At 42.3% G+C, this 12,520-nt stretch overlaps 1 protein-coding gene across 3 annotated transcripts in view; it reads left to right on the top strand.

Annotated features, from left to right (window-relative positions):
• The window catches only part of Cops7b (COP9 signalosome subunit 7B), a 28,230-nt gene that overhangs the window by 1,695 nt on the left and 14,015 nt on the right, over window positions 1–12,520 (top strand). Inside the window, exons 1-3 of one of the 3 annotated variants that reach the window (XM_040753121.1) lie at window positions 2,562–2,719; window positions 6,083–6,260; window positions 10,595–10,670. In XM_040753121.1, coding sequence (XP_040609055.1) covers window positions 6,099–6,260; window positions 10,595–10,670 — 238 coding nt within the window. In that variant the 5' untranslated portion in view covers window positions 2,562–2,719; window positions 6,083–6,098. Of the gene's footprint in view, window positions 1–2,561; window positions 2,720–6,082; window positions 6,261–10,594; window positions 10,671–12,520 lie in introns of those variants that run through there. The other 2 variants (XM_040753122.1, XM_040753123.1) reach the window with 2 other exon arrangements.

The raw sequence follows: 12,520 nt of genomic DNA, 5'->3' as shown, positions 1-12,520 counted from the left end.
TTGGCAACTTGTATGTATAAACCACAGTTTGTCTATTCTAAAATTGATGGGCATCTGCATTTTGTCATTGACAGGAATGCATTCTGAAGTGAACGTTCTTGTTTGCTTCCTTTTGTGGACATGCTACATAGATATTAGGAAAAACGTTGCTAGCCTTGTAGATATGTGACTGGTCAGTGGTAGTAGATATGGCCAGTTTTCCAAAGTGATTGAGAACTGAGGTTTTCAGCCACTATGTAGGAAACTTTTAGTTGGTGTTCATTCTTGTTGACACTGGGTTTTGCCACAAGTCTTTTTAATTTTAGCCAATCTGGCTAAATGTGTTATTTCTTTAAAGTATGCATTTCTATTTTTTTGATACTGACTACCTTAACTGCCTATTTGAATGGTCTTTTTGCCAACTGCCTAAGGCTTTTGCCAACTTATTTTTTTATTTGTCTTTCTACTGTTTTGTAGTTCGTTTTATGTGGTCTTACATATTTCTTTTTCTGATATATTCTTTGCAAATATCTTTTCCAAAGCTGTGGCATGACTTTATTTTCTCACTAGTGTTTTTTTAAAGATTTTAAAAATATATTTTGTATACAGTGTTCTGCTTGCATGTATATGTCTGCAGGTCAGAAGAGGGAGTCAGATCTCATTACAGGTGGTTATGAGCCACTATGTGGGTGCTGGGAATTGAACTCAGGACCTCTGGAAGAGCCCCCAGTGCTCTTAACCTCTGAACCATCTCTCCAGCCCCTCACTAGTGTTTTTTGTTTTTTGAGACAGGGTTTCTCTGTGGCTTTGGAGGCTGTCCTGGAACTAGCTCTTGTAGACCAGGCTGGTCTCTAAGTCACAGAGATCCACCTGCCTCTGCCTTCCGAGTGCTGGGATTAAAGGTGTGTGCCACCACTGCCCGGCTCCACTAGTGTTTTTTGAAATAGAAATTATCTCTTTCTCGTTGTTGTGTCAGTGTTGGGGATTGAACCTAGGACCTTGCCTATGATAGGCAATAGCTTTACTATTCACGTACATTCCGTTCTCAGTACAGATTAAAAAAATTGCTTTAGATTTAATTATTTATTTTATGTATGGGCTGGAGAGATGGCTCAGCCATTAAAGGCTAGGCTCATAGCCAAAAATATTTATTTTATGTACGTGAGTGTTTTGCTTACAAGTGTGTATGTGCACTATATGTGTGCTTGGTCTCCTTGGAGGTCAGAAGAAGGTGTCAGATCCCTTTGGAACTGGAGTTATGGATGGTTGCCATGTGTGTGGTTGGAACTGAATCTAGGTATTCTACAAGAGCAATGAGAGCTCTTAACTACTGCACTATTTCTCCAGTCCCATTTTTATTTCTAAGAGAAAGAAAGAGTTATTAAGTACATTGTAAGAGAACAACAGGCTGGGCAATAACTAGAGTACTGCCTATAACCAGAAATGACTAATTTAATAGAATACTTTAAGCTTTTTAAAAAAAGATTGCTCTTTTCATTGAATTTAAGAAATATTAAGTATATGGTTAGTAGAATTCTTATAGGAAAATATGAGAGAACATTGTAAAAATTAAAAAAATGAGACTGGGAGGAGGGGGACTAGAGAGATCTGCCTGTCTCTGCCTTCTAAGTGCTGGGATTAAAGCCATGTTCCACCATGCGTGGCTATTTCCATGTGTTAACCGCAAAAAAACAAACCAAAACAACCCCTTTCCCCAAATCTAGTTTTTCTTCCCCAATGTATTCTTTTCTATGCTTCTAATCTTTCTCATGGCACTTAATAGATTGGAGCTTTTGGAGGGCAATAACTGTTTTGTTATCATATAATCTTCTGTAATTCCTGCTACAACACAATAGATATTTAAAGTTATTTATGTGTATGTATGCTTTGCCTGTATGTATGAATGTGTACCGTGTGCATGCCTAGTGTCCCTAAGAAACCAGAAGAGGGCATTGGATCTCTCAGGGTCTGGGCTTCCTTGTGGGTGTAAGCTCCTATGTTGGTGTATGCTGCCATGCAGGTGCTGAGAACTCAACCTGAGTCTTGTGCAGCAGCAAAGGCTCTTAACCGCTCAGCCCTCTCTCCAGTCTTACATCTGCTTATCAGAATAGAGGTTAAGAATATCGTCTTTCATTTCCATGAGCCTGGATTCCAACATTGCCACTTACTGACTTGAATTGTTAGCCTTAGTTAGCATACAGGAAAATGAGAATATTTTATTTACGTCATAGTTTTATGAGAACCTGACAAGATAAATATGGACATGTGTCAAACAGAAAAAATAGTTCAATAAGTAGTGTATCAGAACTCCCGGGTAGCCGCAGCTACCTGAGGGGTCCCCTGTAAAGAAAGTTTAGCCAAAGGGGTGCTTTTTGGCCCAGGGCAGTGATGATATCAGCTACTATATAGGCCCGGAGAATTGCCTAGGCAACATTCTTTTCCTCGGGCTTTATGTTTTACTTGCTTTTCGTTCCAGTTTGGGGTCAGTAGCTGGGCAGGGACCCTCTTCTCTCGCCTCAGCATCACTCTAGGTGGGAGGTTGTGAAAGCCGAGCGGGAACATTGCGTAGGCGGAACTGGAGTGCAGCGGTGGGAGGCTTCCGGGGGAACAGCACCAGTGACGGGTCGGCGGAGACAGAAAAGCGCCGGACGCCCGGCTGATCATGGAAGCTTGACAACCTGCAGGCAGGCTCTGGGAGGCCGAGACATCGGCGAAGAGGACAGAGAGTCGGCGCGGACAGGTAGGGGACGGCAAGAGGGCAGGCCCCGCTGGTCTTGGCTGGACCTCCAGCTTCCTTCCCGCAGGCTTTCCCAAGAAAGCGGATGGCCCCGCCGCCCCGCCCCCGTTGCAGGACGCCGGGAGGTCCTCACTGTGTACTGGTGGCTAGGAGCAAGCCCACCAGTCCTGACGTCCACTCTAGCTTGCGACTGTCATCTTCCACGCGGATAGCTGCTCTCGATGCGCCCCTTCCCATAGAGGCTGTTTCCTTTGACCCTTTTTGGCGCTTCAGAATAGCGTCTTCCCTAGAGGGGAATTCATCTCCACTCCCATCTCTATCCGCTTCATGAGGAGCCTCCCACTTCAGAAGAAAAACGTCGATCACCGGCTTATTCCGTCCACCGTAGTGTCCCCACAGACTTTGCTCTTGAGATTGAGATCTTTCAGAAGCACCCGAGTTTTTCCCCATCCCCAACTCCTTTCCCACTCTGTGTCTTCCACTTAGTCTGTTGGCCGAGAGTCCCATCAGTGTTCTCAGTTGTGTCTGCATTGGGGCGGGGGCAGACGGACCAGGTTTTGTTTCTCATTTTCCAACTTAGCCGTCTTCTCACCTGACTTCCTCTTCTCCCCTTCTCATTTTCTTCTTCCATTCCTCAGTTTTCCTTTTTTCTCCTCAGAACTCTTTGTTTTCTAGCACTTCACTTTTTCTGTTTCTGACAGGATCTTAGGTAACGGTAAGTGAGGCAACACACTTTTTCTAATATCCTGAAAGGGCTCTTCTTTGATTTTTTTCATCATTCATACACACCCACTTTCATTTATTTTGTCATTCTCTTCAGTGTGTATCATTTCTGGAAAACAAATGTCATGTGGCATTCCTTTAGAGCCCATACACACTCAGAATATATTTACATTACACAATTGATGAACTCTTCTGAACCTAATATCTTGATCGATCATGACAATACAATATTGGAGAGATGGCTCAGCTGTTAAGAGCACTGGCTGGCCAGGCTGCAGTGGTGCACACCTTTAATCCCAGCACTCCGGAGGCAGAGGCGGTCGTATCTCTGAGTTCGAGGTCACTCTGGTCTACAGATCAAGTTTCAGGACAGCCAGGGCTACACAGAGAAATCCTGTCTTTTTTTTTTTTTTTTTTTTAAGGAACACTGGCTGCTCCTCCGAAGGACCTGAGTTTGAGTTCTAACACCCACATGATGGCTCACAACCATCTGTAACTGCAGTCTCTGGGGATCTGATATCCTCTTCTGTCTTGTGGATACCAGACACAAGCATGGTTTACATTCATATGTGCAGACGAAATGCTTTTGTAGATAAAATTGATTAATTAAAAAACAATGTTATTAGAATTTTGTATGAGTTCTGAAGTCATCTTTCTTTTTTCTTTTTTTTTTAAGATTTATTTATTTATTTTAGTGTTCTGTCTACATGTACACCTGCAGACCAGAAGAGGGCACCAGATCTCATTACAGATGGTTGTGAGCTACACCATGTGGTTGATGGGAATTAAATCAGGACCTCTGGAAGACCAGCCAGTGCTCATCTCTGAGTCATCTCTCCAGTCCTGGAGTAATGTTTCTTAAAATGTCTATATCAGCAGGAGGCCAAATAGATGCATTTTCTGGCTTAATGTGTTTTCTAGATTTGAATTGTCTTTTTTTTTTCTCCTTCCTTCCTTCCTTCCTTCCTTCCTTCCTTCCTTCCTTCCTTCCTTCCTTTATTCTTTGCCACAGTGTCTCTCTGTGTAACAGCCCTGGAACTCACTTTGTAGACCAGGCTGGCCTTGAACTCACAGAGATCTGACTGCCACTGCCTCCCAAGTGCTGGTATTAAAGGTGTATACTACCACCACCTAGTTAGATTTGAATTATCATTGCTTAATTTTGTAATTATTTTTCCCACTTTCCTATGCTGAAATGGCTTCTCCCCATTGCTGGGGAACCCAGTGCCTTGTGTTGTGATAGAATATTATTTTAAGGTGTGTTTCTTTTGTTTGTGCTGCATTTGTTTAACTCTGTGAAGCTGTATTATTTTGCCTGATGGTCTAATACAGAACTGAACAGCCAATAGCAAGGCAGGAGAAAGGATAGGTGGGTCTGGCAGGCAGAAAGACTATATAAAAGGAGAAATCTGGAAGGAGAAAAGAAGTAGCCAGAGGAGGAGGAGGAGGAGGACTTGGACTCGAACTTGGACTCAGACTCCAGGGGCCAGTCATCCAGCAAGCCGTGGAGTAAGAAACAAAGAAAGGTATACAGGAATAAGAAAGAAAAATCCCAGAGGCAAAAAGTAGATATAAAGTTAAGAAAAACTGGCAAGAAACAAGCTAACCTAAGGCACTTATAATTAAGAATAAGACTGTGTGTGTGTGTGTGTGTGTGTGTGTGTGTGTGTGTGTGTGTGTGTGTGTGTGTAGTCAATTTTGGACCTGGGTGGAAGGCCTCCAAAGGACCAAAAAGCAAAGAGTAAGAGCAAAGTATAAAAAAACAACATTATATGTTATGCTAAGTATCAATTTACTGTGGAGCCCTTAAAAATGAGGTTTTTTATTAAATCAAGTGTGACTCTTGTCCTCTTTGTTTCCAATATGTACCTGGCTGTAGGTGGGATTCTTTTTTTTTTATACTGTTTAATTTTATGTGCATTGGTGTGAGGGTGTCAGATTCCCTGGAACTGAGTTACAGACAGTTGTGAACTGTCATGTGGGTGCTGGGAATTGAACCCAGTCCTCTGGAAGGGCAGCGAGTGCTCTTAACCACTGTACCGTCTCTCCAGCCCCTGTAGGTAGAATTCTAATGACACAAAAATTGCCTCTATGCATGGGCAGTATTCTCTGTCTCTTAACCAGAGCCTAGAAATGAGGTAGATACAACACATAAAGAAACTCCACTGTGTCCTGGCCAGTTTTAAGAACTTAGAAGGCGCCGGGCGTTGGTGGCGCACGCCTTTAATCCCAGCACTCGGGAGGCAGAGGCAGGTGGATCTCTGTGAGTTCGAGGCCATCCTGGTCTACAGAGCGAGTTCCAGGATAGCCTCCAAAGCCACAGAGAAACCCTGTCTCGAAAAACCAAAAAAAAAAAAAAAAAAAAAAAAAAAAGAACTTAGAAGGTGATGCTTCTGAGGGCACAGATAGGGAAGTGTCATTTAGAAGGTGTATTTCAGAACAACTTCAGGATTGAGGACAGAATATCTTTAACTCTACCTTGAAGTATGCCCATTTCACAAAGTAGTTATTGTATCTAGACTGAGGGGCTGTTTTTATGAAGAGTTGTGAAACAAAAGTGTTCTTGTGTCTGATCCAGCATTAAATTCACACTTTGGAAAGGAGAAGGTGGTGGAATGACTGACACATTTTCCTTTTGGACAGATCTCAAGACCAGAGAATGGCAGGTGAACAGAAACCCTCAAGCAACCTCCTGGAGCAGTTTATTTTATTAGCCAAAGGTACCAGTGGCTCAGCCCTCACCACTCTCATAAGTCAGGTGCTGGAGGCTCCTGGAGTATATGTGTTTGGAGAACTGCTGGAGTTGGCCAATGTTCAGGAGGTAAGAATAGTTTTCAGTGTTTGTCTTCTCTATGCTGTATTTTTCTGATTCTCCAGGTTTCCAGCAAATTTCAGCATTGAAGCTTGTGGATTTGTTTGGTACCCTGTTAATTGGAATTGGTGGGAAGGAGATCAAAGGTAAGGTCTCTTAGTTTTTATCCAGTGTTCCCTTAAACTTGGATAGTAAGAAAGTCCGAATGATCTTGACTCAAGTAGTGTTGTTGTAGTCAGTTTTTGGTCATTGTACATTAAAAATGAGATTGGTTGAAGAATAACGATATGTAAATTGGGGCTAGAGAGATGGCTCTGTGGTTAAGAGCACTTGCTGCTCTTCCAGAAGACCCAGGTTCAATTCCTAGCACCAATCTGGCAGCTCACAACTGCCTGTAAGTTCTAGGGTGTCTAACACTCTCACACAGATATACATGCAGGCAAAACACCTAATGCACATAAAAAAAAAATAAAGTCATTAAACAAAGGAAATTGTTAACTGAGATAGTAGGAGAGATTAGAATGGTCACAGGTCTCCAGGTTGCAAACCTGATGATGGATATTAGGGCTGGAATTAAATTTGATAACAGACCACTTTTTGTAGACGGTAATAACAACAATCCTGGCAGTGGTGATGCACGACTTTAATCCCAGTACTCAGGAGGCAAAGGCAGCTGGATCTCTGTGAGTTCAAGGCCAACCTGGTCTACAGAGCTAGTTCAAGGATAGACTCCAAAGCTACACAGAGAAACCCTGTCTTGAAAAACCAAAAGACAAAACAATTTCTTCTCAGCCTCTACTTCTCACTTTAGACATGAATTTTTTTCTTTTGTTGTTTTTATTTTTGGATGCACTGAAGGTGGCCCCTGGTGTTCTTGGTGGTCTGCAGAAAGGATGTGTTGGTATTAGTTAGATAGTTTACCTTCATGGCCACCATGTCATCATTGCCATCTGTTGTCAGCTTTATTGTCAGAGCCAATTGTAACCTGAGGTGTTGGCTTTCAGGTTATTGGGCTCAGTACTATTTGTCCGCTTATTTCTCTTGATTGGGGAACTAGAGTTACTGTGACAACCTTGCATGTGGCTCTTCTTCCTATGATGGCCAGGATGGAAATGGAGCCACTGTTAGAATTTAAGAAAAGCAGCATGTGAGAGAAAGATGCCATGAGACAGGGTTCAAGCAGAGGGTTTTTGTTTTTTTTTTATTTTTTATTTTTTATTTTGGTTTTTTCAAGACAGGGTTTCTCTGTGGCTTTGGAGGCTGTCCTGGAACTCCCTTGGTAGTCCAGGCTGGTCTCGAACTCACAGAGATTCGTCTGCTTCTGCCTCCCAAGTACTGGGATTAAAGGCATGCGCCACCAACGCCCGGCTGTTTTTTTTAAATTAGGGAAAGGGATCATAAAAAGGGGAAAGGGGGGGGGGAACCAGCCTCTGGAGAGGGGAGAGAAGAAAGAGGGAGAGAAAGAGGATGGAGGGGAGGGAGAGGAGGATGGGAGGTGGGCAGGGCCCTTTTAAAAGGGAACGTAGTGAATATGCAAAGCTGGTGCTCTTAGTGGCTGCAGCTGAAGATGTCTTCTGTCAGAACCCCAAGGACAGGCCAGTACAGATGCCCAAATACTAACAGCCACTTAATTTTCTTTTTTTTGAGACAGGATCTTGTTTGTATTGTGGCCTTAAGCTTAGCATGTAGCTGAAGATGAGTTGAACTTCCAGTCCTTCTGCTCTGGGATTATAGATGTATACAACCACATCTGGTTTTATTTGGTGCTGACAATCGAACCTAGGGCTTCATGCATGCATGGTAGGCAAGCACTGTTCCAATGAGCCACATTCCCAGCCAGCCTGACTTATTTTGTTAATTGTAACAAATCGGATTTTGTTTTTTTCAAGACAGGGTTTCTCAGTAAAGTCTTGGTGGGCCTGGAACTCACTCTGTAGACCAGGCTGGCCTCAAATTCACAGAGATCTGCCTTTCTCTGCCTCATGAGTGCTGGACTAAAGGTGTGCACTCCACTGCCCAGCCCAATTACAAATTTTTGTTTCATGTAGTTCTTGCTTGTTATACTAGGGTCTGTGAGGATAAAGTCTTTTGTGCTTTTACTGTTGCTTCCTTGGGCTGAGTACATGGTCTGACACATAGTAGACTTTCAGTAAAGATTTGATCAATTCTTTGAGGAGGATTTGAGAATTAGGCCTTTTGTTTTGTTTTATTTATTTATTTATTTTTTTGAGACTGACTCTCATGTTTCCTAGGCTGGCCTTGAACCTGTTCCTCCTGCTTCTACCAACCATGTGCTGGGATTACAGGAGTGTGCCACTGTGCTTGGCTGGGCTCATTTTTCAATAGAAAAGCTGATCAGCTGTAATGTGTTTCTTCAGATTCATAAAAAACCTGAATGAACATGCCAAGTAATTTTTTTTTTTGACTGTTGAAAACTAAGAAGAAATGGGTGGACAAACAAGCTGGCAAGATTTAGCCAGTCAGAAAAGTTTTGGAGTATCTGCCTTAGAGAAAATAGTCTATTCCAGCTAGCTTTGTAATTGTGTGAAAAGTAGGGGCTTGATTCAGAGTTCTTTACTGTATCTCTTCCACTCTGATCCTGAGACTTGAGGAAGTTCATGATAACTTGAAAGGGCAGCTTAAGGTATATAAGAATGCTAGCACTCACATTGGTACTTACTGGGGCTTAGCAAATCACCTTTATCTGCCTGCTGTTTCTGTTGTTCCTGTTTTGAGCCAGGAATAAGCTAGTTGCTTTTCAGCATTCTGAAATTATGGATGCAATTACTGGAATTCTCTTTTCAGATAACTACAATAGAATAGTGTTGTTCTTGTGTTGCTTCATGGACTTTGGTGAGTTGGAAGAGGTGGTGTGTGTGTGTGTGTGTGTGTGTGTGTGTGTGTGTTATTGAGGATTGAACCTACACTATTCTGCATGCTAAGCAGGTGCTCTGCCACTGAACTATGTGCAAGTCTTCAAGTCTTCCTTTTACTTTTATTTTGAGCCGGAGTCTTGCTAAGTTTCCCAACCCTGTAGTTCAGGCCGGCTTTGAACTTGTGATCTCTTTCCTTTAGCTTTACAAGTAGCAGGGATTATAGGCTTGTGTGACTCAACTCAGCTGCTTTTTGTGTTTTCCACCATGGATGTCATTTTGCTACCAGCATAAGTGAAATAAATTAATTAATGAGCATTTTTATTTGACTCAGGGAAATAACTGTTCCAGTATAGCCCTTCTGTCACACCTTACTTATGCTGTGCTAGTGTTGCCAGGGTTCATAGTTCATATTTAGTGCTGAGACTTGGAACTAGCCACACAGTTTGTTCATATTTGATTGATAGTGGATGCCACAATACTAAGTTGGGGGCTGGCAAGATGGTTCAGTAGGTAAAGGTGCCACATAAGCCTGATGACCTGCGTTTGATCTCCAAGAACCTTCATAAAGGTGGGAGGAGAAAGTGGATTCCACAGAGCTGTTCTGTGATTGTACACATGTGCACTGCATACATGACCACACATACACATTATCCATATATCATACACAACAACAATGAAACAAACAAAAAGGATACCAAGTTGGCATGCAGATAGGACCACTACACTCTTGTTTTTTCATCTGAGACAAGTTCCTATTTGCAAGTCACCCAGGCTGACATTGAACTCAGCAGGTGGCTGAGGGTGGTGCTGAACTCCTCCTGGCCCTGCTGTGTCTACCTGCTGAGGATTGCAGGCATATACTAAACATGCCAGTTTATGCAGTATGAATTGAACCTGGCTCCGTGCATTCGAGGCAAGACTCCCCAGCCTTCAGGGTTTGCTTTTTTTTTTTTTTTTTTTTTTTTTTTTTTTGGTTTTTCGAGACAGGGTTCCTCGGTGGCTTTGGAGGCTGTCCTGGAACTCGATCTATAGACCAGGATGGCCTCGAACTCACAGAGATCCGCCTGCCTCTGCCTCCCAAGTGCTGGGATTAAAGGCGTGCGCCACCAACGCCTGGCTCAGGGTTTGCTTTTAAGGCAGGGGAGATTCTGAGAAGACTTGAACTGCTTCTAGTGCATAAAGCTTTGTGGTGGAGTGGCTGGCAAAGGGGCAGGGAGAAAGGGAGGAGAAGCTACTTGAGTGTCTTCTATGTTGTGCAAAATGTCTTCCTGAGGACAGACATTAAATAATCTTGTTTAGTTTTTCTCCAAGAATCAGAAGTGGAAAGAACCTTAGGAACTTCCTAAACAAACAGTATAGAAGAAATGGACATGATGTCTTTGGCATTTGGTCACATGTCCTCTATTAGAATATTGTAGTGATTAGTGGAAATTTGTTGTGCGGTAAACTTTTCTTTTCCTTCCTCAGCTTGCAGAAGGAGCTAATGCTGCATATTTGCAGTTGCTGAACCTGTTTGCCTATGGAACATACCCAGATTACATAGGTGAGTTGGTTAAGATCCTTCAGAAGATCTTAAGATTGTCTTAATTGTTGAGCTGTTTGTAGGGTAGTTAAGGTTTGAGTTATAATATATGGGTGTGGGCAGAGTAGGCAGGTCTAATTATTGACTTGACTATATCTCCATCTTCTGTGTTCTGAAGGTAACTTCACAAAAGGATTTCCCTGATAACCTTTTAATTTCCTAGGCATAAAATGGGGATTATGTGTGTGTGCATCTATGAACATAGCCCTTGTTTATTTCCCATATCAGTGTCTTGAGAATTAGTGTTTGTAGGGCACTCAACTAGCAAAATAATCCAGTGTTTTATCTATCTATCTATCTATCTATCTATCTATCTATCTATCTATCTATCCTACCTACCTACCTACCTACCTACCTACCTACCTGAGACAGGGTCTTACTATGTAGCCCTGGCTGGCATGGAACTCACTATACAGAACAGGCTGGCTTTGAACTTATAGAGATACACCTACCTCTGCCTCCTGAGTGCTGGAACTAAAGGCATACTTCATCATTCCTGTCAGTTCAGGGTTTTCAATGTTATCAAAAGTGTTTTGAGGGGTGCTGGTGAGATAGCTCAGCGGGTAAAGGCACCTGATAGCTTGAGTCCAATCTCTAGGACCTACATGGTAAAAGAACTGACCCCTGCAGGTTGTCCTCTGACCTCTACAGTGCACACTGTGGTATGTGCATACACACACACACACACACACACACACACACACACACACAATTTTAAAAAAGTTCTTGTTATGCTTTCTTTGTTGAGATAGGCTTATGTATAACATAGGATGGTCTTGACCTCAAAACTCTCCCGCTTTATTCTCTTGAGTGCTGAGATTACAAGGATGACCCACCATGCCCAACTTGAATGTTACCAAATAAGATTACTATATTGAAGAAAATTTGGAAAATTATAAAACGTTATAGACCATTAAGTTACCATTAGGATTATGATGCTAGGTGTTTTTTTCCCCTTCTGCTTGTTTTGTGTTGTATAAGTGTAATTACACTGTGTATGCAGTCTCATCATAGTTTGCCTTTTCCAGATCTTTGTCCCATTCATATTTAAGATATTTAATAAATTTGAGTCTTGCTGTGTTGCTGATTTCAAACTCTGGTTGCTTCTGCCTCAGCCTCCCAGTTTCTCATCTTACAGATGTGTATCATCAAGTCTGCACTTGTTTTTACTGCTTCATAGCAAACCACTGTGCCACTGAGATACACTCCTAGCCCATTTTGGTGTTTCAACTAAATTAATTAATTAATTTTTGGGGGGGTTCGAGACAGGGTTTCTCTGTAGGCTGTCTAGAACTAGCTCTTGTAGACCAGGCTGGTCTCAAACTCACAAAGATCCACCTGCCTCTGCCTCCCCACTGCTGGGATTAAAGGAGTGCACCACCAACGCCCGGCAAATGTTTTTATTTTAATTCACTTATTTTTTGTTATTTTTTTGGTTAAATTTCTTATACAATATATTTTAATCTTATTCTTTCCCCTCTAACTCCTCCCAGATCCTTTCCACCTACCTCCCTATTCACTGAACTGAACTTCATGGTTTCTCTCTCTCTCTCTCTCTCTCTCTCTCTCTCTCTCTCTCTCTCTCTCTCTCTCTCAAAAAAGAAAAAAACAAAAAACAATAAGATAAAAAATGAAACAAAACAAAAACAAAGCAAAAAGCTCTCAAAAAACCATGGAGTCCATTTTGTGTTACCTCACTACTCCTGGACATGGAATCTGCCTGGAGTACGGCTGACATACTCAGTGACTCTCCATTGAAGAAAACTCATTTTCCCTTTCCCAGCAGGCATCAGTTACAAACAGCTTCTTGG

This window comes from Mesocricetus auratus, unplaced genomic scaffold (assembly GCF_017639785.1).
Source record: "Mesocricetus auratus isolate SY011 unplaced genomic scaffold, BCM_Maur_2.0 Super-Scaffold_100010, whole genome shotgun sequence".
Classification (NCBI taxonomy): Eukaryota; Metazoa; Chordata; class Mammalia; order Rodentia; family Cricetidae; genus Mesocricetus; species Mesocricetus auratus.
The sequence above is the reverse complement of the archived record's forward strand: the minus strand, read 5'-3'. Positions and strand labels throughout refer to the sequence as shown.